The sequence below is a fragment of the Cynocephalus volans genome, chromosome 1, assembly GCF_027409185.1.
Source record: "Cynocephalus volans isolate mCynVol1 chromosome 1, mCynVol1.pri, whole genome shotgun sequence".
Classification (NCBI taxonomy): domain Eukaryota; kingdom Metazoa; phylum Chordata; class Mammalia; order Dermoptera; family Cynocephalidae; genus Cynocephalus; species Cynocephalus volans.
The window spans coordinates 281,647,803-281,675,172 of NC_084460.1; the positions used below are offsets into that span (position 1 = coordinate 281,647,803).

General features: G+C 52.4%; 1 protein-coding gene across 7 annotated transcripts in view; it reads right to left on the reverse strand.

The window, feature by feature from the left end:
• TNS1 (tensin 1) overlaps positions 1 to 27,370 on the reverse strand; it is a 119,186-nt gene that overhangs the window by 82,951 nt on the left and 8,865 nt on the right. For 3 of the 7 annotated variants that reach the window (XM_063100807.1, XM_063100815.1, XM_063100797.1), the window contains exons 2-15: positions 23,422 to 23,463; positions 22,578 to 22,628; positions 16,582 to 16,631; positions 13,947 to 14,118; positions 11,920 to 11,970; positions 10,765 to 10,887; positions 10,264 to 10,328; positions 8,608 to 8,691; positions 4,876 to 4,988; positions 4,367 to 4,427; positions 4,075 to 4,150; positions 3,406 to 3,535; positions 1,383 to 1,448; positions 109 to 225 (exon numbers count right to left, since the gene is read on the reverse strand). In XM_063100807.1, coding sequence (XP_062956877.1) covers positions 109 to 225; positions 1,383 to 1,448; positions 3,406 to 3,535; positions 4,075 to 4,150; positions 4,367 to 4,427; positions 4,876 to 4,988; positions 8,608 to 8,691; positions 10,264 to 10,328; positions 10,765 to 10,887; positions 11,920 to 11,970; positions 13,947 to 14,114 — 1,054 coding nt within the window. In that variant the 5' untranslated portion in view covers positions 14,115 to 14,118; positions 16,582 to 16,631; positions 22,578 to 22,628; positions 23,422 to 23,463. Of the gene's footprint in view, positions 1 to 108; positions 226 to 1,382; positions 1,449 to 3,405; positions 3,536 to 4,074; positions 4,151 to 4,366; positions 4,428 to 4,875; positions 4,989 to 8,607; positions 8,692 to 10,263; positions 10,329 to 10,764; positions 10,888 to 11,919; positions 11,971 to 13,946; positions 14,119 to 16,581; positions 16,632 to 20,906; positions 20,984 to 22,577; positions 22,629 to 23,421; positions 23,464 to 27,370 lie in introns of those variants that run through there. The other 4 variants (XM_063100790.1, XM_063100783.1, XM_063100774.1 and 1 more) reach the window with 2 other exon arrangements.

Here is a 27,370-nt window from a genome sequence, read left to right on the forward strand (position 1 = left end):
CCTCTGAACCCAGTATGGTATCACAGCAAGCCAAGAGAACCAAGGCCACATGAGCAGGGACTGTGCAGTTTGGGGGGGGGGAGGTGGAAGCCACTAGTCCCCACCTACCCTCCATGCCATCCTCACGATGCCCATTGAAGTTGTCGTAGGAATCCCAGCGGATGAGGGGGTCGGAGGTGTTATAGTCCACAGACACACTCGGCCCGTTCTCCAGGTGCTCCATGCCTAAGTGGGATGGGAGAGGCAGGGGGCAGGCGGGCAGACAGTGAGGAGAGGGGAAAAGAGATTGGCAGCCGGAAAAACAGAGGAAGCCAACAAGCTCCCCCCAGGACGTTCCCTAAGGGAGTTCTCATTTTCTTGAGCATGGTGGGGTGGGACCTGTGGCTTAAGTTGGATGGAGAACCCAGGAGTCTGGTTTCTTGCATTCTTGAAAACGCTCATACCTTTTTGTAGGGGTAAATCAGGACAAGGCACTGAGGAATGAAGACCCCCCCCAAGAGAAATCTAGGAGGAGCCCCTGACGGGGTGTCTACCTCTTTCTTTTCTGTGTCCCTGGGGCCCCTGAGGCAGTGCCAAGAGACCAGAGAGTCTGCCCTGAAGTTAGGAGAAGGGAGTGTGGGACAGGCTTGTAATGGGCTGCATGGGGTCAGGGACAGCAGGGAAATCACAGCCTTGACACTGAGAGGACACAAAGCCTCTAAGAGGTCATCCCAGGCATGCTCCTGCCCCCTACTTAAAATGCTCCCCACTCCAGACAGAAACTTGAGGGGAGAGGCAGAGTCTTCCATGCATCCCTAGAAAGCTCAGATCAAGACAGCACTGCTGCAGGTCAAGCCTTCCAGAGTGAGATACCTTCCTGGCCTGGCAGTCCTTTCTTGAGTCTATCCAGAGTCCCTCTGCCCGTAACCTAACTTCATCTCCTCCCACTGTGTTCTCAAATAAGATGGAGAACTGGTCTCCACATATAACCAGTCTAGAGGCTATTCTTAAATTGGCCTTCAGGTTGAACTCCCTCACTTCTCATAAATACTCATCGTCCATCCAGCACCTCTGAGTGCTCTCCCCCAGGCACTCCCCGCATCCACCATGGCCCTCCATCTCTGAATATAACAGGCTCATGACCTAATTAGACCAGAACAGTTTATCCAACCCAGCGCCTCTCTGTCTACTTTTTTATTTTTATTATCCAGAGATTAAGTCACTGGTTCAGGTTTAGTTGGGGGTCCACTCTGATACTCAGATCTTTTACTGCGGGCCTGCCTCTCAATTACAGGTAACTTGATAACCGTAGAGCAGACCAGTGGAAGGATGGTCGGGGTGGGGTGTGGACATGTCAGGATGGAGGAGAGAGGTGGGAGAATTCATTCTAACTTGGCTATTACCTTGAATTTTCTCTGGACCATAAGAAAATACAAACTCCACTTTGCCATATTCTGGAAATCGATCATCTGAAAAAAAGAGAGGTAAAAAAATATGTTCAACTAATTCCCAAAAAGGACTCCACAAAAAGTTTTCTTCTAGAAAAAGTTAAAATGCTATGTGTATATATGGTCAATAATATAACAACAACATATATTTATATGTATATGAAATTATATATGTGCAATGAAATTAAATATCCTGCCCATCCTACTTGCCTGAGGTAGGTAACTAGCTTATGCTAGTAGCAATTTACCTCTAACACTCTAAATAATGGCCACTGTTTTTATGCCACTATTTCTAGACATCAATTTTAAATATTCTCCATCGATTCACCACTATGAAGATGAATAATTGGCTCACTTATACCATTCCCACCTCTCTTCTTCTTAAATCTTGTTAGGTTATTTTTTTTTACTTACTCTACTGATCACCTTTGGAATCTAAATCCTGTAGTTGAGCTTCTATTTCTTGATCTGCCCATTTCAATGGTGTCTCACCCCACTCAAAGATTTTTGAGTTTTGAGCTCTCACCACATATGAGTAAAAGGAGGAAATTTGTGACCCTCCCTTCCTTCCACCTCTCCCCAGCCCCATATTTATTTTGCCAGCTATACATTTTTCTTCCTTGTTAAGACTGATAACATTTACAGTCTGGTTCTGTAATTATAACAGCATCTTGTTTTTGCCCTCCTGGCTTCCATGAAAGGAAAGCTCATCAGAGAAACATCCTTCTCAAGCATCAGCCATACTACACTGAGGGTATGTGGCCCCTTCTCCAAATCCCCAGCCCCACTCTGCTCTCTGCCTGAGCCTAATTTGGACACAGATCACTGTCCACTGCTTGCAGGAAAAGAAATTACAGCAAGAGGGTGTCTGATCTGTGGGACACCCATCATGCCTGTACATGTCTCCCTCACTTCACAGTATCTCATTTGCATGTCTCTCTCCAACAAAACTGTGAGCTCCCTCAGGGTAAGGCCTGACTTCTTTCTCTTAGTATCCCGAGGGTTTAGCACATGCCTGGAACATACAGACAAACAAGTGGTGCTTTGGGGTGGATGGATGGATAGATGGATGAATAGATAGATGGGTGGGTGAATGAATGGGTGGCTGGATGGGTAAATGGAAGGATGGATAAACAAGTGGATGGGTGGATGGATGGATCAATGGATGGATGGATAAATAGGTGGGTTGATGGATGAATGGATGGATAAATAGGTGGATGTATGAATGAATGTGTAGATGGATGGAGGATACATGGATGGATGGATGGATGGATGGATGGATGGATGGATGGATGGATGGATGGATGGATGGATGAACAAACAGATGGATAGATGTGCATATGTATAAGTCCCAGGCCTGAATGTGATATAGATCAAACCTCAAATGGATAGAATAAAGAAGCAGAAGAAAACATCAAACCTTCTCTGACCACCTCTCCTTCCCTCAGAAAGTGGTTCCTCCCTCACTGCTGCCACAGCTCCTCCACTATCGCTCTTCTACCCTGTGGGATAATTACGCCCTGCGAGGTCTGCCTCCCCACTCAACAAGACTTTTGAGTTTTGAGCTCCACCAAGGCAGGGATCATGTCATGTTTTACTTTGAATCCCAGCACTTAGCACTGAGCCTAACACAAAGTGGATGCCCAATGAATGCTGGAAAAATAATTGTCAACAAGATACATGGGACAAACCGAGAGGACAAGATGAATGAGACACAGGGAAAGTAGTAGAAGAAGGTGGAAGATATACAACAGCCCAGGGACTGGGGAGGAATTCATCCCCATTTCTACTGACAACTTGAATTCCCAGACTATCCCAATCTTGACTCTCTCCCAGTTTTCTCTCACTGTCACAAGGAATGCCCTGAAACTTGGCAGGCCACATGGCTCAGGAAAGATAGTCCCCGTCTCCACCATAACCCCTCAAACTGCCACATGCCGTAGGAGCCCCCCACCCCAACCCCACCCAAGGAGCCCACCTTTGAAGGCATCGTCGAGGTCCTCCTTCCCAAAGACGAGCCCCAGGTCATGGATGGCACAGGTGTGGAACTGCACACGGAAGATGACGTCTCGGGCTGGGCTCCGGAACTTCTTATGGTAACACTTCAGCTGGAGGGAAGCAGCCAAGCCAGTCAGGGGCCCGAGGGTGGGAAGTCAGGTCCCAGGGGGTCTCCTTATCAGCTCCATAGACTGAGCCCCCAAGGTTCACCCCAAACCCCATGAGGGAGAGGTCACCAACACCACGCAGGATCTCAGAGCTCTCTGGGGAGACTTCTAGAAGAGCAGAGAATCCCCCCAAGAAGTTCCTGCCTATGGGTTGGAATGGAAAAAAGTGAGAGTGGATTTAAACTGCAACAGAAAGGACTGAAGTTAGAATGGAGGGTGTCCTTGTCACCAATAGGAATTCAGGAGCGATATTTCCCTGGAGGTATTCCAGAACAAAAGATACGACCAAGGGAAGGGCGTCCAGCTCCAAGGCAGGGGAATGAACAGGCTGGAAGGCCTTGCAGGACCCCTGAGCACCTATGATTCAACATCTGGCAGCCCACCAAGAGTGGCTGTCTTGTCCTGAGAGGCAAAGGGGAGCAGGAACAGAGAAGAAGAAAAAATAAATGAACATGGGGCTTGAGACAGAGGGTGGCACTCACCAAGATGTCCCCCTTCAAGAGCAGTCCTGGCTCGATGGTGATGCAAATGCTGGTCTGGCTGTCTCCTGGGATGTTGCTAAGGAGCAAAGTAAGCAGAGAAAGAGAGGGCAGCTGGAGGTGGGTGCATGGAACCCCTGCTGCTCCTCCACCACAGGCTGCTGGGAAACCTCGCTGCTCCTCCCCTTCAGCCCTCTTGAGAAGAAGAGGTCTTAGGCAGCCCCACCACCACCACCCCCGTGATTGGCCTTGGTCCTTGAGCATCCCTGGCTTTTCATTCCCCTGGAATACTTACTAGATGCCAGACGTGTAAACAGGTTGCATGGCCTGGTAGATGCGGAGAAACGGCCGACACCCTGTAAGGGAGGGGTGGGTGTTGGCTGACAAACAGAGACAGCCGGAGGAGGACGGGGGAGAGGAGAGAGTGAAAGAAGAAAGAGAAAGGAAGGAAGGAATGGGGGAAGGAGAGGTAGGAAGGGGAAGGAGGAAAAGAGGACAGAGAAAAAGGAAGCAGAAAGGGGAAGAATACTAACTTTCCATCTGCAAGGCATGTTAAGTTCACAAAAACAAAGCCACACCCAACATCATCTGCCAGTGGGCATTGCAAGTATAGAGCCCATTCTACCAATGAATAGACTGGGACTCAAAAAAGCTCAGGAAGTGATGCAGTTGAGACTCCAATCCCAGCCCCATGACTCTGCAGCTCACATGCCTATGAACCACCCAAGGCTTTCTCTTAAGGAGATAGAAGATGGCAGGAAGGAGGGATGAGGGGAAGGGAGCCAGAAGGCTCGAGGCAAGTACCTCCTTTAGACTCAAAGTTGGGGATGCCGTGCATGATCACGTGGTGCAGAAACAGGGGCTTGTTGTTCATTTTGATGGAGCCGGAGAGCAGGCCACTGAAGTAATTCACGTACCTGCAGTGGGAAGAAGGGCAGCTTCAGGGAAAAGGGCCTGTGCTGGGGCAGAGTCATACTGTTCTCTTTTCTCCAAGAACATCACCCAAGACCTCCCACCTATTCCCCCTCAATTCCACCCCCGCCTCAGGCCTCCTGGCAGCTGAAGTCTCCATGCCAAGACAGCCCCCCGCCCTTGCTGCCTGAAGCCCCAGGTAGGTAGAGCCAGCAGGTACTACAAGACCTGCCACTGGCTCAAGCCAAACGTCCCACTTGGAGTTCTCCAGCGCCCCCTGGTGGTAAACACGATCATCTCTTTCCTGCTTCACTCCCAGCCCAAGAATCTCCTGTTAGACCAAAATTCCTCCCCCACGTGCCGGCCAGGCATCATTTAGCAGCTCACTACTGCACAAGGCAGGCTGCCCAATGCTCCAGCAGCTCTAACACTGACACCGAGCCCAAATCAAGCTTAACACTTACACTCACAGCCCCGGTTCTGGCCCCACAGACCCACCAGCCACATGATAGTCCAGCAAATAGTGAGGGCTTAATAATTATAGTTCTTTACTTTCTTTACATCACAGTAAAGTGAATGAAGTCCCTCTGTATCAATTATTTCATGAGGTATTTCACATTACTAACTTCCAATAAGTATTCCTATCTCCAGGGTCAGCATCCCTCAATTCTTTTAACAGAGACCTTGTTGGAAAAACGGAAGGATTAACCCACCTCCCCTCCTTCTAGACAGAGAGGAAAAATTAGGTCCAAAAAAGGTCTCCAGACTCCCAAAAACACATGGCAAGACACACAAAGCTGGGAGTGGGTGGGGAGAGAAGGAAAGAAGACTGGGCTGCCGAGCATCTGCTCAAACTGGAGGCCAATCCTTTAGGTGTTGATTGGCAGGCACTTCCTCCTTTTCCGACTGGCCAGAGAATGCCACGCTGAGGCAGCTAGACCAATCAGAATGCATCCTGAGGCTCTGTGGGCTCCAAAGGGAACTCTTTGAGCAGGTTGGGACCGGAAGCCACATGACCATGACAAGGCTTGCCTCCTGTCTCTTGGCTCCTCGGCCCACCTCCAAGCCTGTGGGCCTCTGTCCCTGGGCCTGGGTGGGGCCACTTGGACTGCCCAAGCAAGATAATCTGATGGGCAGCGCCTGCTCCTATTCAGGCCCCTGCCCAGCCCCCAACCCTGTTACTCAAACCGGAAACCTGGAATGGTGGGTTCCTATCAGACCTCCTGATCGTGCCAACAGGATATATCTGTGTGCTGTGGACAATGAATGTGGGGGTGGAGTAACAATGAATGGAGGAGCTGCAGGCAAAGCCCCTCCCTCCCTCTCTCCCTGCCCTCCTCTCCTCCTACTGCTCCATTCCCTGCAGGTGACAAGAAGGCGGGAAAGTGACAACAAATGCACAGTAAACCCAACAGTTGCACTTTCACATTTGGGCACAGACAGAATGACCCACCCACAAGCAGGTGCAGCAGCAGATATGAGCTGTCAGGCAGACACAGATAATGTACACACACAGACACACCCCAACCATACTCCGTAAGCACATATTGAATACTGTGGAATCCCTGAAAAATCCTGTTCCTGGAAGGTAACCCTGATCCCCATTCTCCAGGCCTTTCCCACTCAGCTTCAGAGATATGACTGCTCTGCCCACTTTCCAAGCCACATTGTGCCATTATAACAGCGTGTTTCTCTATTAGTAACCCTTCAAGGTCAAGGGCCACACCATGACCAAGACCAGCAGCCATACGTGGCAAGCCAGGGACTGAGAAGCCAGTATTTAACCAATAGTTCTTTCCTCCCTGGGAAGACTCTCATTGAGCCACAGCTGCTGTGTCTGCAAGCCTAGCCAGAATTTTCCACGTGTAAAGATATGCATTTATGATCGCCAACCCAGAGGCTAACTGTTAGCTGTTTTGTGCCAACTGTAAAGTGCTGAGTTGCCTGGGGACTCACTTCTGCTTGGGTTTCCCACTACAACGGCAGAAACAGCTCCCAGCTGTGGCACACACTTCCAGCCAGCCAAGCAACATGGGGGTGATGGGGTGTGTGTTAGAGACCCTGAGCATGGTGAGGCTGGGAGGCTCCAGGACCAGCAGCTATTCGGTCCTGTTGGCCCAGTCTGTGTTCCCAGGGGCTAGAAAAGCAAATGGGATGCTTCAGCCTCTGCCTGGATCTGTTCCCTCTAGCTGGATCCTTTTCTCCAGACCTTCATCTACTTGGATGTTTCCTTCTCTCCACTCAGATCTTACCTCACATGTCACTCCTAAGAAGGTCCATCAATTTGAATGAGCCCTCATGCCCAGCTCCACCACTCTCTAGCCATCATGATTTGTTTTTTCCTTCAAAGCACTTCTCACTATCTGAAATGATCTGGATTGTTTGTGAACTTGGGTCTCATCCACTAGAAGCTAAACTCCATAAGCCCTTGACTGACAGGTTCAGCACCATGTCCCCAGTGCACAGAATGGTGTTGACACATCTCAGGCAGGTGGCAGGCCCACAACTCCCGGCCACAAAAGGAGCTGGGCCTGGGTCCCACTTCCCAGGTCTCCAGTGTGGGCTTGGGTTCCCCCCATTCTGACTGTAGCTCCCCAAAGACCACCTGACCTTCATACTGCCCCATGCCTTCCTGTAGATCAGACATCATTGAACCACATGTTACCCACAGAGTAAAATCCCTCAGGGCAGTGGGCAGCACAATTCAGGGGCACTGCCCTGTCCCAAGGGTTACTAGGCCTTCATGGACGTGCCTACTCGGCCACTACTGGCTGTGGACCCTGGCCACATGCCCCCTCCCTAGGCTTAGGCTTCTCATCTATAAATTGGAGGTGCCCTAGACCGTCATATGGCAGCTCATCATTATTCCAGTTAGGGCTCAAATCCTCCTCCAGTCAGCTCTCGTCTCTACAGTACTCTATTCTCTCTTTTCACTAGCACTAATCGCAATCTAACACTGTCTTGTTTGTATGGTTATTTGTTTACTGTACTTCTCTCCCAATAAACTGCCAGCTTCCTAAGGTAAAGGACTCTGCCTGTTCACCTAGATATCTCAGTACTTGCGACTGCAGTAGAGTACCTAAAATTTGCAAAATGAATGAATGAATCCCTCCCTGCCCTGCTTCCTACTTGGGCTATTGTTAGACTCCAATGAGACCACGTGGCTGAGAGCCCTTGGTAAAATTTTTTAAACTCTCCCAAGAGAAGGTGACCTTTATCATGCATGTCTGTGACCTCCCAGCGCAGGCAGCAGTGACATCAGCCTCCTGTAGACATGTCTAAGCCCTGAGGCAATCCTGCCACCAGGGCCAAGAATAGCAGGTGCATCCTTATACAAGTGCCTTCTTACCCCCAGACTGATGCTTCCTCCATGATGGCCCACTACTCTCTAGCACAGGCCTCGGGAGCCAACAGCCCTGCCAACCTGCAGGCACATGGAGGCTGGCCCACGGGCTCATCTGTGTCCCTGAGCTCCCTCCACTCCAGGGTGGCTTCAGAACACATGTGCTTGGTACACCCCCACCAAGGCACAGCTGTCCCATCCCCTGCAGGTACACAAGTCTAGTCCCCTTTGTAAAGTGAGGGCACACTGCATGTACTAGGCTGTGAGCCCTGGAGACCCACCTTCTTTGGGATGGCTGGCCAATGGGCACAATCTTATCCTCATAGAACCGCTTCATTGCAAACCGGTCCAGAGCTTGGTCCGCGCTGTGGGGAGAAACAGATGGTCATAGGAGCCAACTCCTATGTCCAAGAGTCCCTTGTCCACTTACCCCTGCCCCCAGCCTGCAGAGCCCTCCAGCTAGCCTTGGTAGCTGGTAGGAGGACAAGCCTCTTCCTCCAGCCATCCTGTGCTGGAAACTTTCAGGAAAAGAGCACTCTGGCATCTCTCTGTCCTGTGAGGGGCAGCCCTCAGACCCAGGGCTTTGGAGCCAGACAGCCAGGGAGCCCATCCCAAGTCTACCACTTACTAGTCCTGTGTCTTGGGGCATGTTACCTAACCTTTCTGAACCTCATTGTCCTCACCTGTCAAATGAGGGTGATAATCGCACCTTCCTCAAAGGTTACTGTGGAGGTTAAGTGAGGTCATCCAGAAAGAACATATCATATGTGGGCAGGAAGAGTCCACCGCTAAGCAAAGATGAGGCTGGGTTGGATCCCTCAAAGTCATAAAACTACCACCCTACTGGCAAGTCCTCCACGGAATATTCTACGCACCCTCATAGTGCACTCGGAGAGATCATTTTGAAGCTGAAACACAGATTATGTAGCCCCTCTGTTCCTGACTCTCCAATGACTTCCCATCACTCTTAGCATAAACTCTGAAGTCCTTAGCAGGGCCTGCAAGGCCCCACGGCTCTGCCTCCCCAGCTTCTCCTCCTCCTCCTCTTCCCTCACTCATTGGTCTCCAAACACACCAGCCCCTCACACTCCCACCCCAGGCCTTTGTCCTTCCTGCATGGCTCATCCCCCCGACTTCACACGACTCGACCCTCTTGCCCCACCATACTTCAGTTCTCTGCTCCAACATCACCTCATCAAGAAGCCTTCTCCGACCACATATCCTATGCCACCTGCTGTCTCTCTCTAAATTCTTTATTCTTTCCCGGTAATTATCACCTGATATTACTGATGTGTTTGTTTACATATTTAATGTCCATGAGGGCAGTGGGTTGGCTTTGCCCACTGCTGTCTTCCCACCACCTAGAACAGTGCCTAGCAAAGTGGCTGTTCAATAACCATGGTTGAATGAATCAACAAATGAATGACTGAATCCCTCTGCCTCCCTGCAGAACAGAATCAGAATGGGATTCATCCACTGGTCATTTCTTATTCTTGCTCCAAAACACCTGGGTGGGAAGAGAGCCCTGCTGGCCAGAGGCAGGGGGATGAATGAGATTACTTCTAGATGGTTCCACCACATCCAGATCCGATCCAATATCTCTTTCTGACTCCCTCGCTGCTCCCTGCTCACCCAGGGAAACAGAAGGCAATTTGGCAAGGACAAGTTGTCCTAGAAGCTGGCTGAATGGGTGGCCCATGCGGGACCTGCTTCCCAAGGCTGCCCCCATCAGACCCCTGGACAGGGACAGATCTCTCTCTCCTGCTGCAGAGCTGTGGGCAGGCAGATTCTCCTCTTCTGGGGGCTCCTGCACCCATCCTCCTCACCTCTCACCCCCTCTGTCCTTGTCCTCCCACCCCAGGGAAGGAGGGGCCATGGATGGGGGAGGGGGTCATACTGTCAATATTCAGAGGATAGGAAGCCTGGGCCCCTCTTACCTGGCAGAAATGTTGCTGTAGTGCATGTAAGCCGCAATGACAACTCCTATCCTGCCTCGGTTTCCCTGAAAGAGCCACCAAACACAAAAGCCTTTATTTCTAAGGCTGGTCCTGCTGCCCCAAGGCCCATCTAGAAGCCTAGGATCAAAGGAGGCAGAGCATAGAGAAAGGGGTGTGACCCTAAGGGAGAACAGAAGGGGAAAGGGGGACACAGGGGAGGGAAGCAGATGGAAACTGAGGTCAGAAAACACACAGCTGATCATCCACTGCTGGGAACACAAGCTGGTACCCCCCACTTCTTGGAGGTGCCCCCAAGACAGAATCTATTATCCCTAGAGAGGAAAATACAAACAGATGGATTTGTACGCTCACACAGTCCAAAGATACAGGCAGGGATACACACTCATCCACAGATACGCTCAGGCATGTGCATGCACATGCACATGCACATGCACGCACATGCACACACACGCACACACGCACGCACCCCTCTGCTCTGACCTTGTTGTGTAGAACGATGACATTGTGGGGATCTGCGTTGAGCCACGTGTCCATGGCCTTGCAGACGCTGCAGATCTTCTCCAGGGCTGGGGTGTGTAGGTCAGGCCAACCAAATTCCAGTACCTGTGGCCCAAGCCATGAGTGAAAAGGGGGAGGAAGCCCTGGAGAGTCTAGCAGGCCAGCAGGAGTGACACACAGAACGTGCCGGGACTGGGGCAGACGCCCCCAGCAGTCAGCCCTGCTGGGAGGCAGGGCTGAGAAGGGCAAAGGCCACCAGCTGGGGCTGCAGACCCTGAGCCCAGGCCTCTGGCACTGACTCACTGGGGGGCCTCAGGCATGTCCCCTCCCCTAGCCTCAGTTTCCTCACATGTGCATAAATTAAAGGCTTAGAGCCAATGACTCCACAGTCCCTTCTCCACAACTCTGCCCTCAAAATGTGGTGAGGGGCCCCAAGTCCTAGTTCAAAGTGAGAGAGGGCCCTGGACATGCAAATCATCCATTTTTTCAGGCCAGCTGAGAGAAGCGTGAAGGGCACAGAGGGCAGATCTGAACGGCAGCCTCCAGGATCCTCAAGAGCTTTCCAAATTCAAAGAACTCAAAAATAAAAGAGACTTTCTGCTTGGGAGGCCCACAGAGCAACACCTAATCCAGCCCGTCCACTTTCAAGGTGCAAACTGAGACCCAGAGAAGTCTGTCGCCTGCCCAGGGTCACATAGCAACAGGCACCAGAATGCAGGAGTGGGGAGCAGACACCCATGGCAAAGCCTCACATACACCCCACTGAGCAAACACAGTAAAAGCTGGCTAAAGGAATGTCTAAAGCAGCTATTCCCAACTGTTTTAAATCCAAAAACTAAAAATCTCACAACTCGAGCCTCACCCCAGAGATTCTGTGTGCTCCCCAAGGGGGCAGACCTGGGTAGGAAATCACTGTCCCAAGCTTTGCTTTCTGTAATTTGCATTACAGATACAATAAACATACTATTTTCCATTTTTCAAATATCAGATGGCATTTTATCTTTGAATAGGCTTTTCAAACTGTCGCAGCACTTTTCCCCAAAATTCTAATATGGGAACTGCAGGAGGCAGAGCTCATCCAGTGTTCTTCTCTTCCAGTCGGGGAGAGTCCCCTTCCCAAAATGTCTATCGGCTCACCTTGGCATGGAGCTTCGTGACATCAGGTCTCCGCTCAGAGAGGTTGAACAGCTAGAAGGAGAAAAAGGAAGAGACAATGAGGAGGTGAAGGTGGAGGGGGCTGGGAGGCGGGAGACAGCGCCATGGCAGGGAAGCCCACTAGTCACACTGGGGACGGTGGCATCATCTCCAGCTTCCTCTGCAGAGTCCACTGCACCACTGGGTCCTGAGCCACGGGCCAGGCAAATGCTACCCAGCCCTCCCGTGCTCACTCAGTCCTCCCGACGGCAATCCTATCCACACACGAACATACAATGGAGTCCCATCAGACACACATTGACCAACAGGAACTCAACTATAGGTTCTCAGGAGAAAAGGAGAGAGAGAGAGATGTAGACACTCAGCTGTTCCCCAGTGAGTAGATGACATCCTGAACCAACAGTGAGAAGGGGCTGGAAGGTCTCAGGTCCCACAGGCGTCTCATCATACTGAATGAGAATCCAGTGGTGTTACATGGTAAGTATTTGGCCATCTCTGATTTCCACTTCACTTGTCGACTTTAGAACCTCACTCAGGACAATGCAACTTCTCTGTTGCCAGACACTCTCCAGCAGAGGGTGGAAACCATCCTGGGTGGGTCCTCTCAGACCCTCGACACCCTGTCCTAGCACATGCCCTTCAACATCTGATCACACCCCATGTGATCCCCCAGTCTCTGGCACTCCTGTCTCTACCTCTGAAGGGAGTGTGCAGAGCTCCCCTCCTCCACCCCACTGCCTGGAAAATTCAAAGACAACTGTGTTGTCTCTTGGGGAGAAAAGAGAACAGCCCAGTCTAGAATAGCCAGGATGTGGGGAGGGGTACCAGAACAGAGACCCACAGAATCCTGAACTCTTGAAATCAGGAACAATCTTAGGTGGCTTCTAGTCCACTCTTGCTCCCCATAAAGGAGCATGTTTTTCTGAGGAGCACTCAGAACTTCAGAATATGACCTTATTTGGAAATAAAGCCTTGCTAGTGTACATAGTTAAGGATCTCAATATGAGATCAACCTGGATCTAGGGTGGGCCCTAAATCCAAAAACCGATACGGAGAGTCACAGGAGAGAGGCCATGTGAAGATGGAGGCAGAGACTGGAGTGATGCAGCTACAAGCCAAGGAATGCCAAGGATCACCAGGAGCCTCTGGAAGTTGGAAGAATCAAGGCAATCCCCTATAGGATTCAGAGGGAGCGTGGCCCTGCGAACACCCTGACTTTGGACTTTTAGCCTCCCGAACTGTGACAGAATAAATTGCTATTATTTTAAGCCACCAAGAACAACTGCAGTTGTTTGTTACAGCAGCCCCAGGAAACTATGCAGCCTCCTACATTCCACCTTAAACATAGGCCCTCAAGGTTGCATAGATCTCGTCCATGGGCCCAGTCCACAGGTCCCTCCCTGTTAATGGACCTGAGCCCACCCCTGGGGTCAAGGATAGGTCGGCCTTTCCGACATTAGAGGAGACCATCGCCAGCCACATCCCCCACATGTGTTAGGTGAAGACTCCTCTGCACCAGCAGCACAAGGTCTCTTAAGACTCACGTTGCCAATACTCTGCTCTAAGACTTCTCAAAGGCATCGACACTGTGCCAGCCCTGCCACCTCCTGCTCTGACGGCCTTAGGCAAACAACCTCACCTCTCTGTGCTCTAGCATCTTCCTGCTTTCTAGGGCTACCATGAAGGTTAGACACGTGGAAAGCAGTCCCAGCAGGGCCTGGCTCGTAGTAAGTGCTCAATCTCATGAGTGTTCCTTGTTATTCTTTCCCGCTGGTCACCATGCACACTTGGGTGCAGATGCTGAGCTCTAGAGGCAGATCCACTCCTAGACTAGAGTTGGGCTAGAGTGAGTGGAGGCTCAGGCCATGAGAGATGCCCAGGACAAGGGCAGGCAAGCCAAGAGAACAGGACGAGCAGGCACAGGGGCAGGTGACAGAGACACCAGCAGCCGAGAGGAGATGGAAGGACAGAGGGGCACTGGACAACCAGGTGAAGGGCCCTGTCCTTACCAAGTAGTTGCCTCCATGTTTGGACTTGAGCATCTGGGCCACCTCGCGGAGGTTGCTCCGGAAGTTCTCCTCGTTGGCTGTGCTGGGAAAGGAGACGGCGATGATCCTCTCTGTGACATACACCAGGTCCAGCTCACAGCTGTCCTCCATGGTCCGGCTCACACTCATGTTTCTAGAGAGACAGTAGGCAGTGAGGGGTCCAGATCAGAATCCAGCCCCCCAGGGAAAGCCCCAGATATCTGTACCCCCTCTATACCATGCGTGACCCCTACATCCAGCCCAGGGAGCTCGGCTGTTCACTGACCCAGGGCCAAGGCCAGAGGCTTCCCCTGGCAAGGCTAGTGCAGCCAGCCTGAGAACAGGCTGAAAAGAACCAGAAAGAATAGGCTAAGCAGGGCCAGCAAGGACCTCAGACCATTTCAGAACCAAACCGTGATGACACCAGTTCTAGGTTCTCATCAGTCCTTTTGGGACTGCCTTCCACCTGTGATTCTAGAGGTGAGAGCCAAAGCCAGACCAGCCAGGAACCCAAGAGCCCCATTCTGCCTCCCGACACACAGAAGGCTCCCGAAGGATCCTGGGGCTGCTCCAGAAGAGGACGGAGAGCCTGAGCTGGGTGCTCTCCAGCATCCTGGAGCTGAGCCCTCAGCTGCCCTCCCCTTGCTCTCAAGCTGAGCTGTGGAGTGGGCAAGAGGCCTCTCAGGGAAGGAGGCAGCTCAGGTGACATGCTCACCTGGGTTCCAGGTAAGCCAGACCACAGTGCACATTCCTGTCCTCCCGGAGACAGGCCGACTCCTGCCCTTTGTTCCCTGGCTCTCTCCCCACCTCTGGCAGCTCCCACTACCTGCCAGAGCTGCTTCTTGGCAGGGGCCTCCCTGGTTACTATGGGCCCAGGAACAGAGGGCGCTGAGTCCTTGCTGCTGTGGTTGCGGGCGGCCCCCATCGCCATCTGTGTTCCTTGGATAGGTGGGCTGGGCAGTTCACCCTCCACCAGGCGCTGACGAGCAGGGGTAAGGGGCTCATACATTTACATCTCTCCTGGCTTTCCTTCCAGGGGAAGGGCCAGGATGCCCACTAGGGACACCCACCTGTACCTTCTGGGAGTACCTCCCCAACCCTCATCACCAACCTCCATCCAATGGGGGGCAGCATTCACTTTTTTTTTTTTTTTTTTTTTTGGCTAATCTTTCATTATAGCAGGATAAAGTTGAGACTGGAGGGGCAGCAGGAGGAATACCACCAGGGTATTTAAAAGTTGCAGAGGGGCTGGCCTGTGGCTCACTCGGGAGAGTGTGGTGCTGATAAAAGTGACAGGGCTTTCTGGCCCTGGAGAGTACAAGCCCCAGGACACTAAGGAGCCTAGAAAAATCCAAATCTCCACCAGGGTTAAATCTGAGCCCCGTTGTTTAGATGAAACATGGAGATAGGGAAGCCGAGGATGACGTATGGCCTCTCCATGGTGGGATGACAGGGGCTGAGTAATAGAGGACCAGTGGCCAGAGGTAAGGAGCCCAGCTTGAGTGTGGCTGCTGAGCCTGGCCACTCCTTGTCCCTGTGGTAAGCTCACTGAAGCCATTGGGGTGAGGTTCCTACCCAAGGACAGATCTGTAGGTGGTGACCAGTCTGGGACAAGAAGCCACATGCACTTATACCCCAAGAAAATGGATATGAAGGCAGGGAGCCTTAGCTAACTGGAGCATCCCCTCCTGTCCACCCTCCAAAACTCTTCTTTGTGCTGGCTCCAAGGAGGAGAATGGACTGTCAGAAAAACTTGCAAAGTGAGCTCCTGTCCTTCCAGCCTTTCCCTCAGCACAGACGGGAGGCAGGGGGCTGAAAGGCATGAGTCCCACATGGCCCATCCTGGGCACTGACCTGCCCCTGTTCTCAGGCATGTTCCCAGAAGGATGTAGAGGCAGAACAGCGCCCCAGCTGGACATCCTCAGCATCGCACTCTGCACCCACCTGCCCTTAGTCTGTTCTCAGCTGTAGGGGAAGGTGAGGTTCCTCCAAAGAGCCACCTGCGCTGGCAGCTGGACCTCACCCCTCCAGCAGCTTCAGCTACACACCAGGGCTGGCATTCTCGCTCATCTGGGGAGCCACAGGGGGTGAAGGTGAGGGAGAGTGGAAGCAGGGGCCAAACAGACTCTCTGGATCAGCAAGCACATCCCTTTCCCCAGCCCCCACCAGCCCAGCCAGGTGGAGAACTTTCCTTTTATAAACTCTCCACACTCAGAAACCCCTGTCTGCAGAGAGGAATGAGAGCTAGCACAGGCCTTGATGCCATTCAGCCTGCATGCAAACCCAAGCGCTGCCTCTTGGTGGTTGTGTGATCTTTAACAAGTGACATAATCTCTGGAACTCAGTTTCTTCATCTGCCAAATGGGAATAAAATACCTACTCTAAAGGGTTGTTGCAAGGACTAGATGAGCTCATGCGGGTAAATAGATTCCAGCTCAAGGTCCAGCTTGGAGCTAGAGCTCAAATCGAGCCTGCATCCACTCACTGTGCCTTTCATGTTTGCCCACGCTCCCTGCCAGTGGCTTTATGGCTTCAGTTTGGGGGACCCGGAGGCAAGACTTGACAAAAACCCCCACAGTGACCCCACTGCCTGCACTTCCGCCCCTGCCAGGCATACCTGATGGGCTGGGGATGGGACTGGATGCTCGGGGTGACTCTGGTGGAGCCCTGGGAAAGAGAAAAGAGAAGCAGCATTAGGGAGGGGCAGGCAGGATGGCAGGAGGACAGCAGCAGAGCTGTCCATGGGAGCAGTCAGGGCTGTGGCCAAACCCAGGTTCTCTTCTCCTTTCTCTACCAACATTCCAGCCCTGCCACCCTAAAATCCCAGCAACACAGGAACCCAAAGCCAAAAGCAATCAATGCCAATTCCACATGAGTATGCCTGCCTGCGTGCAAGCCCCAAAGAGGCAAAAGGAGGAAACCCCAAATGCTGAGAAAGGTACCCTGCCCAGGCTGGTGCCATCTGCAGTGAGGACACACTCAAACAACAGTTGCTGAATCGATGGAAATACACTTTGTCTTGATTTTCTGGTCCATTGTGATAGTAACCCCAAGTGGAGAATGCAGACTGCAACCATGAAGAAATGGGACAGACGTGAGTGGGGGTTCGCCTCTGTCCTGCTCCAAACCTGTCTTCCCCAACCACTGTCATCCACACTCCCCTCCCTGAAAGCAACAACAGCGAGTCATTCGATTAAAAGTTTTGAGATCAGAACAGCCAGGCATGTCACGTCCGTCAAGACAAGGGCTAAGGCAGCGAACCATGCTCCTAAGGACCCATTGTCTGTTAGCCCATCTCACCACTCCCATCTCCAAATTAGGCAAATGGACCCCAGTTGGTGCCCAAAACACCCCCAGGCAGCAGTATGGCATGGTGGTGAAAGCACAGGGTCAGCGTTCATGGACCCCAGAGTCTGGATTCCAGCATCCTGCTGGGCAGCCTTGGGAGTTACTTAAGCCTTCTGTCATGTCACATGTAAAACGGGGCAGAGGCTTGCAGTGAGGATTCAAAAGAATCATGCATATAAGGCACTTTGCATAATGCCCAGCATTCAACAAATGACAGCCGTCGTTTTTGTTATTGCTATCACGTCAAGTACAATTGAAAGGGCAGTTACTTAGAGGTAGTTACAACCAAACATTCACCTCTACAGAAAATCAAAACCCTTCATCGCCTCTACCACTCACAGCTGCCCATCCTTTTGGCCACCTCCTACAATGCAGAATATGGACACCCAATTTCTAGATTCCCGGGCCCAGCCCGAGCCCTCTGAGCCCACTGACACTTTCCAAACACCCTTGTGCCCCCCAGAAACAGCCTTTCCTGACCACCAAGTTACGGGACCACACTCTGCTGAGGTGAGAAACTGAGGCACAGAGTAACTCACCCCCAAGTCCCTGAGAAGTTGATGACCAAGCAGGATTCACACTCCAATTTGGGGCTTGACCACCAGAACCCCAAGAAAAGAGCCCCTTCAGTTCTCTGCTGGGCCTGCAGCAACTATGAGGCAGGGCAGGTGGGCTCTGCAATCCAGCTCCTAACTCAGCCCATAGCTAGGGCAACTCCACTAAGAGGAGGGCTCTCCATCCAGCCGCCCAGCATCCCCTCTGCCCGAGCTGCCTCCCAGCTCTGCCTAGCTCAGCAGCAGCAGAAGGAGGGAAGAGCCAAGCGGGGCTGTCAGGTGGAAAGTTTCTCAGTCTCCATAGCTCTTCTGGCCCTGAGGACTCAGGTTTGCATGAGTCAGGCTGGGGAGGGGAGTGGGGAGGCACAGAGGGGTTGTTTGGTTTTCAAGCCCCAAACCAGGCTGTTCCATAACTACGCACCAGAGCAACGCAAAAACCCAACACTTCCATCTCCTCGCTGGTCCCTGATGAGGAGTCCCTGAATCTCCCCAGGCCCTAGGCTCTGCTCCAGACCCCAGGGCCACCCTGATATAAATAGCCCCTAGGGTTTCATCTGTTGCTGATCTACAGCTACTTTTGGAGGAAGCCACCACAACTGCTTCGAACAACTGGAAGCCACAACCATAGCCAAGGCTTGAGGTGTGGCCAGGAACATGGGAGCAAAGAGCTGGAGAGAGACAATGGGATATATTGAGACAAGCTTGGCAAGGAAACCCAGGAGCCAAGGGGAGCTGGGAGCCTCCAAAGGCACAGGGGTTAGAAGGACGAGCAGGGCAGGAGACCTGGCTCCCGTCTGTCCACCGCCTTCTTCCAAACGTTACAACACTCCACATTCCTCAGCCTCCCCGCCCCAAAAAAGCTGGGGAAGATAAATAAAAACTTGGCCCAAACAGAGTCTGGCCGTGCTGACTCCAGAGGTGATAAGGCAAAATCCAAGCCACTCTGCTTGCAGGCAGGTGGAGAAAGCTTCCCTGCACAGTGACCCCACTGCAGAGGACGGGGGACGAACAGCTGGACTGTCAGCCCCCGATGAATCACTGGGCTTCCCTCTAACTGATGAGGCTTCCTGTTTTCTGCAAAGTTTGGGGGCATGTGACCCTTGCTGGCAGATGGCAGACATGCATGGTGACACGGCTGAGTGTCTGTGCACACAGACACACGGGGAGAAATCGGAGAACAGATAGGTTGGGGCGGGGGGGGCAGAGTGTGAGTAAACATACCCTAGTGCACCAAAACACACAAGTGACCTCACACACGAGGCTAGAGACGGGCGCCTTCTGCAGCATGCCTCATCACGTAGGCTTTTCATAAGGCAAATGGGAGTAAATCAAGGTATCTGGTCAACCCTGTGCCTTGATCATCATGCTCATTCCCTCATTCGGTAATTCATTGGATGTAGCTGGCTGTGGCCAGGCCATGACCTGGGCACCAGGGAACAGACCTCAGAGAGCTGATATTCTATGGACAAAGGCATTCATCAATGGACCCAGTATGGGAAGCAGTGGCTCTATCTCATTTACCCATCTGTAAAATGGGTACAGCACAGCACTCTCATAGTTTCCTACTTACTCCACTTAAAGCTCCTGAGGAGAACTACTAGAAGACTTTACAAACATTATTTTAAAAAGAAAAATAATCTGCCTACCCATAATCCCATTCTTTTTCTCTCTGACGATCTCAAAGCCTTTTACCCATGTGGCTTTGAACTTCCTCCTAGCTCCTCCCAAGATGTAGATCAATGACAGAACTTTTTTTTTTTTTTTAAAGATGACCAGTAAGGGAATCTAAACTTTGACTTGGTGTTGTCAGCACCACGCTCTCCCAAGTGAGCCACAGGCTGGTCCTATTAACAGAAGAACTTTTGATCCAGCTCCCTAGACACCAAACAGAACTCTCCCATTCTCATCTATAAAAGATCTCCTTTTCTGAAAGAAGATCATGAAAGGAGATTCCATAACCTCCCAAAACACAGTGTCTTTTTTTTCTCACTGTCAGGAAGTTCCTCCTAGTATCTAACCCTCATCCTTCCTGCTGCAGGTTCAGCCAACTCTTTTGCCTTGGTCCTCACTGCAGGCAGAGCTGATCATCATTCAGACACTCCTGGGGGCTCAAGGTCTGTGGCCCTCCACTCCATTATTTGCCACCTTCTTTCCCACCATGCAGCAAGAAGCGGGAACCTCAGGCCTTGGGTGGGGTGGGTTTGGAGCAACACCTCTGTGGGAAGAGTCCTGCCTTCCTTTGAGGCCCACAGACCAAACACAACAGCTCTGGGTCAAAAGAAAAGCCATTTCCTGAGCCCAAGTCCTCAGGGGAGCACAGTTGGGAGGAGGGTCTGCAAGCAAACACCAGGGACCATGTCAGGCAGCCAGAGGTTGGTGACCAACCTCCATCAGGGGCCCTCCCCAACACTACATCTCCTCTGGGGGCTGCGGCCAACCCCCACCCCAGACCAACTCCCTTCAGCCACACCCCTTCCTCTCTCCTTCCTGCCCACCAGCCGGGATTTTTCCAAAACAAAGTGCGACACTGCACACCGTCCACAAACTCCTCTGCACACCAACTCTGGCAGAGGAAAACAGCCGTTCCTGCCCTGTGAGTCCCAGGCCATGGGCCAGAGGCAGGAATACTGCTCAGCAAACAGGCACATTTTCACTGCAGCAGGCCCAGGGCCACAGCCAGCCTGCTTTGAGAATGAGTTCTCCTCACCCAGGTGGACTGTGGGAGAGCCCAGTGGCTGGGCAGGGGACCGGCTCAGTGACCCTGGAGTCACCCAACCTGGCACAGGTGTCCAGGAGCGATAAGAATTAGGTTTTCCCTCTGTTTGCAGCCCACAGGCGACCCTGGAATCTGTTCACCTGCTTCCTTTTCATGCAGTCTTCTGACCAGACTAGACCAAAAGTCACCTCATACCTCCTTGCATATCCAGACAAGATAGCCTTGCCCACCCCTGACATACACACACAGACGTATTCATCCCAGATCAACAAAACTTTCTTCTAAAAAAATCCAGAAATCCTCCAGTCACAACTAAACACCCACCTCTTTCTTCTGTAGGACCCAGGTTCTACACACCCTCGCAGTCAAAAGTTCTTCACGACGTCTAGCTTCACGCTTGCTGCAGCTCTAGTTTACAGGATCCGTCTGGCCTAGGCTGGAGATGCAGGGAGCAGCAGCTCGAGGACTTAGCTTCTAAGTGTTTCCAGACCACTGGCTAAAAGGCTTGGTTCACATGCCCATCTCCCTGTCCCCTGGGGTTAGGAGTCCCGGATGACACCAGATCCAAGCAGTGGTCCCAGGCAGGAATGGAGTGGCATTCATTGAGGAACTTAAAGCCTCTGTTTCCTCATCTATAAAATGAGCTCATAGCATCTGCCATAAGTGGGTGTCATGAGGATCTAAAAACACCCAGCCCAGCTCCTGGCCCTCAGCCAAAATAACAGTAATAAGAATGGCCAACTTTAATTGAGCACATATTATATGCTCTAAGTACTTAAGCTAGTTCATCCTCAGTAGTAGGTACACACAAAAATTAATTTCCCTTGCATCCCAGCCCCAGAAACATCACAACCTAGGTAGGGGCCCCTCTCCAACATGCGTACTCCGTGCCCATAGGAAACAACGTATACCTTGAACAGAGCCTTCCCTGCTCATGTGAGAGGCATGCTCCCTGCTCCTCCTGGAGGGGCCCAAGTGGCCTTCACACCTCCGCTCTGCAGGGCTGGACATGCAGGGCTGCCTCGGAGCAATGTGGTGGTGGCAGTGGGCTCAGCGCTCGAGTGTGGCTGCCTGAAGGAGTGGCCTCCTCCTGCTCCCCCAAGCACATCCCTCCAGGGCCCTCCCCACCGCGGGTCAGGCAGCTGTCAGATGATAGGGCCTCATGCCATCAGCAGCTCCCCCTGTGCCAACCACCAAAACCACTCCCTGTTCCTCTACAGACCAGGGCGGGTGAAGATGGAGAGGCCAGCTTTGGGGCATGTGGTCAGAGAAGGGCAGGGAAGAAAGAAAAGCCAAACTTGTCAGGGGTCTGCCCCTTGGGTGTGAAGACAAGCCCAGTCACAAACAAGCAGGGTCCTGGGAGAGCCCTTGTTCCCTTCTCTGGGGTTCTTCCACTTAAGGAATTTGCCCATTTGCCCCCCTGCTACCAAAAATGCCAGGCAGAAGGAGCCCAGGGGGACCAACTAGCCCATCTTCCTGCTTCCTCCTGAATCAATGGCATTTAAGCCACACAGAGAATTATGCCATTTTCAAAGAGTTCTGTCTCCAAAAAAGCAGACCCTACAAATTCCCCAAGGTCTAATAACCCCCTAAAAGTCTGGAGGTCCTTCTGTATCTCAGCCTTTAGTCCCTCTTGCTGAGATTTTGCCCATTTCCCTTACCCTTTCCATGACTGCCATCACCAGCCAGCCCACAGAGCATGCCGTCTCTCCTTGCTCCCCTCCCTGCAGCATGGAGGCCTGGCAAAGGCATGGGCAAATGAGCCCTGGAGCCAGCTTAGATGGAGGCCGAAGCCAAGGCTGAGGCCCAACATGTAAGTAACGGGCCTGCACACAAGCCCAGCCCTGCATGCTGAACGCCCCGGCCTGCCCTTCCAGAGAGACTAAGGGAGGCCCACAAAACAAGACAGGTCTGGGACATTGACCACCCCCATCTCATCCCCCTAGGCACTAGGGGCCCCACCACATCCTTCTCCTGCCCCATCCCCACACTTACGTCCTCCTCGAGGCTTTTTCGAGTGTTTCCACCCCGTGAGGCTCCTTCTCCCTGTAGACAGAAAAGGCCATCAGAGAGGGGCGTCAAGGAAAATAAGCAAAGGGCACACAGGTCCTCCACCTGCTGGGTCTTTCAGGGGTGGAGGGTGAGAGGGTTGGCAGAAGGGCCTGGGAGGCAACTTTGCTGTTTAACATTTCTTTGTCCGCTAAAGGCCCCCCAGAGCTAGCCAAACCCTCTTATTTGTGTCTACTGACTGCTCCTGTCAGTGATACTATTATTCCCATCTTGCAGATGATGAAACTGGGGCTCACCTACAGTCCCACAACTGAAACCATGGTGGAGTCAGGATTTGAACCCAGATCCTCCAACTCCAAGCCCACGATTTCATGCTGATCACAGCCAGGAGATGCACCTCAGCTGCTCATCTTGGTTTCCCAACTGCAGAACCCACTATATTCCTCCCTTCCTCTTCCACACAGACTTGAGGACATCATCTGTCTCTGCTATGCCAGAAAGATCTGTCTGGAAAGATTAGCCTGTCCTTCTCTCATTCTACATATTTAATAAAGAAGCCCACACTTACCGCTGGCCTCTCCCTCGCAGCTCAAACCCCTGCATCTGCCTCTCTGCCTGCCTAGCTCCCCAGCAGCCCATCTCTGAACACACAGGGATGTCAGATGCCTGGCTCTTACCGTCACCAGCATCCCCACTACTTCCCCCCAAGTTCCCCAAATCTACCCCAGAAGGATGTCCCCAACCACGTCTGTTCAGTTTCCCCCGCAGCCTTTCGGCCTCCCCACCCCTGCTCTGGCTCTCCCGGTCCCGCCCACCTGCCGTCACTCACCGTGTCCACTACATTCTTTGGTGTACTCTCAGCGGTGATGGGCTGTGGACGGAGGGAGAAAGCAGAGTGAGGCCTCAGGCAAACATCCCCAGGATTGGCTCTCTCCCCAAGGCTGGTGGCCATAATGGGCAGAATGCCTCCCACGGCAGGGAGGGTGATGCCAGCCCAAGACTCGGATCTAACCTGGATGGCCCCCAGCTTGGGAGGCAGAGTTTGGAAGATGAAAACCTATTAGTACTAGAACCATCCAGTTCTACACCCCTTCACCAGGGACCCAGCAAGGTGCTTGGCACTGTCCTCTGTGTCACACAGTCACTGACCCTTCAAAAAGGAACAAGAAACGACTACACAAGGGCTCTTGTTCCCAGGCACCGGGCATTTCCACCTGTACCATTGCATTCACTCATGACCAGAATCCAGGGAGGCAGGTGCTGTTATTACCTTTTAGTCCCGCTTTACAGACACGGGGATGTTAAATGAGCAACCCAGAGTCATCGCCCCTACTAAGAACAGCAGGCTCTTAACCCCGTTCTTGGGGCTCTCCGCTTCGTCCCTTTGCATGACATCCCAGATGCCTGGGAGGAGAGCCTGCCTGTGTGCTGTTATCTCAGCAGGCTTTCAAGGCCCCCACAACTGGTCCTCAAAGACCTCGGTTTCCACGCACAAAAGCCCTGCCCCATCAGACATGGCCGCTAGCCCCTCCTTGCTCATTCCCACATCCCAGTCTTTGCTGGTGGCATGGCTTCCCCTCTTTTCCCACATGGAGGGCTCTCCTCCTCCATGAAGCCCTCCCTGACCACCCTAGGAAGTGGGGCTCTCTTTCCCACCTCTGAACTCCGATCAACTTCACTGTCTGTGCCACTTATCTGGACCTTAATGGATGAATGACCTCATCGTGGGAATACATGTTGTTTTTCCCCAACTATTGCTTTTTTGTGATTCTTATTCCACCTTCATCCAAAATAGATTCAAAGCAATATTTTTACCAACTCAGTCGAAAACTCACTCATGCCAGGGACCATGCTTTATGGGTAGTGGGCCATCAATATACACCTGTTGACTGATCCTGCCCCTCGCCCCATAGCCATACTTCCTCTGCTCAGACCAACAGAAGCGCTTCCTACTAAAGGCATCCTGAAAAGTGGGCTCCTTGGCTCCCTATAACAGGAAGAGAAACTTCCTATTGGAGGTCCACCTCCTGTCCACAGCCTCTAGGGTATAAAGTGGTTATGGAGCCCTTGACACATACAGAGGGACAGGAGCACAACCATAAAGGCTATGAAACAAACTTTTGCAAAGATAAGCGTGGACCAGGTTTAGGATAGTGTGCCTCAGAGCAGGAAACGCCTGCCCTCAACCCCACCCCCAGCACCTGAAGGCTGAGCTATTCATGTCTGAAGACAGCTAAATGGACAGAATGGCCTCTGAAAGCTTCTGGCATCAGGGAGGAGAGTGGGCCAAGAGGAGGAGGAGAAGAAAACAGGCGAGGTGAAGGTAACAGTGCTCTCTCTGGAAATGGCTCAGACCCATCCACCCCTACTGCCTGCAAGACGGGAGGCTGAGGCCAAAACTTCTCTCCAGGGGATGAAATCTCCTGAGCAGTTCAGGGCCAAGGCAGCTTGGGATGGTAGAGGGAGGACAGGGTCCAGGCATGCAGTAAGAGGGTGGGGAAGGCACATTAGCCACCCCCTCCCCCCATGCCCCCAGGTGTATCCTCCTCTCCCCACCTGGAGTCTGGGGATGGCTCTGGAGGAGGATCAAAGACGCCACATTCTGCCCCCTCCCAGTTCAGCCCCAATCCTAATCCCCTAACCCACTCCCTCCCACAGTCTCAACTCCTGAGCCACAGGGCAGGTGACAAATGAACCCACTGGAAAATCTCCAGGGGTCCCTGCCCCAGCTGAGGATAAGCCTTAAGCCCTGGGAGGTGCCTGCAAATCCTGATCAGCTTTTCTCCTCAGCTTCCATCAACAATCCCACCCCACCCCTATCCCTCTACCAGGGATCCTGCTCCCAGAGAGTCCTCTCTAGCAGTGTCAGCCCACCCGAGCCCTCTAGATCCCCTAGCTTTTCTCTTCCAGTCCAGGGTTCTGTCATGCTCATATGCAGACCTTGGGCTGGCCAGGATGGCCCAACTGCCTCCTCTCTGATCTGCTCTGGTCTCCTGTGGGGAGGAGGGGAGCTCCTGGAAGGCACATCACAGGGTCTTTTCTGTGCAGAGTCAACTTTTATGTGCAGCAGGACTGAGATACAAACCCAGATCTCCCAACTCCGAAGCTACCCAGCCTCCCAAGAATGGACAGAAATGGGACTCAGTCCCTGCAGAGGTCCATTCTGACCAGGAAGAGCCCTTTCCCTCCTCCTCTGGGTAAAGCCTCCTAACAGGCTCCGACTCTCAGCAGAGTGTGAGCCAGGGAAAGTCTCAAACTTGAGTGTGCATCAGAGCCATCTGTAGGCTATTGACACACAGGTGTCTGGGTCCCATCCAGAGGTTCTGGGTCAATCAGACCTATGGTGAGACCTGGGAATGTGCATCCTAACAGGTTTACCGGCAACACAGGTCCCAGATGACTCTCTGAGAACCACCAGCCTGACTAACAGGCTTTGGCAGCAAACTGTGTAACCTCAAGCAGGTCACTTCGTCCTTGCTGCTCCTCAACAGGACTGCACAGGGTTATTTCGTGGGAATCAAATTAAATAAAGAACATAAAGCACTTAGAACAGTGCCTGGCACATAGGAAGCTCTCAACACATGTTAGCTATTGTTATTATGTGTCATCTCCACCCGCAAGGCCAACGCCCTCTCAGGCCCACCCTGCCCCACCTTGACCCTACTGTCCTACCCCTCCCAGGTCTGGCATGGTGCAGACAAGGGAGCAGGAGTGAATATTAGAAACCACAGGCCTCAGCAGTGCGAAAGAAACTTTCTCTTCCTGCCAGCGATCATCTGAGCACCAGCCCCTCTGCCCCCATCCCTTCCCCGTGCCAGCTGGAGGCCAGCCACAGGGTGACTGGCTTGCCAGCGATTAGATGCCTTCATCTGGTTGAGATGCTTTCTGAAGAGCTAAAAATTTCCAAAAACCCCTCCTGACCTAAACACCCGAGTTGTCCTGCAGTGTTTGCAAACACAGCCCAGCACGCATGCTGCCCTCCCTGCCTCTCCCCTCCACCCCGATTCTCCTGGGATTGAAGTCCTGTTTCTCTTTTTCCCAACCACTGCCAGCCCTTGGGCTACTGGGAATGAAAAAAGCAAGGGACTGGTAGAGGGCAGGTCTCCCCTGAGGTTGCCCCTGCCCCAGGCCCTACAGTGGGGCTGGGCCACTAGGAAGCAGCAGCCCCAGAGCTCCAAGGCCAGGCAGAGAGCCACTAGGCCCCGACTGTCACCCTACCTTCAGCAGCAACCCCCCTACACAGACACACACACACATACTTTTTACCCCTTTCCTGGTTTCCTTTTCTGCCTAGAATTCATGACTCTCCAACACATTATATATTTTACTTACTTATCTCATTTATTTTTATTTTTTTATTTTTTTTTTAAAAAGATGACCGGTAAGGGGATCTTAACCCTTGACTTGGTGTTGTCAGCACCACGCTCACCCAGTGAGCAACCGGCCATCCCTATATGGGATCCGAACCTGTGGCCTTGGTGTTATCAGCACCACACTCTCCCGAGTGAGCCACGGGCCGGCCCTTACTTATCTCATTTAGAGTCTGCCACTCACACTAAAATGTTAGTTCCTTTTTGCCCCAGAGCCTAGAACAGTGCCTAGCATGCAGTGGGCCCTCAGTACATATCTGTTGAGTGAATAAACCAAGAGTGCTCCCTCATATCTTCCCTAGCCCCCCACCCTGCTCAGCACTGCCAATGCAGCTAGCACCCCTGGGCCCTCTGGCACTGAAGCCCCTCACCTCCTTCTTTGCTTAGTTTTCAGTCAGGACCATTCTA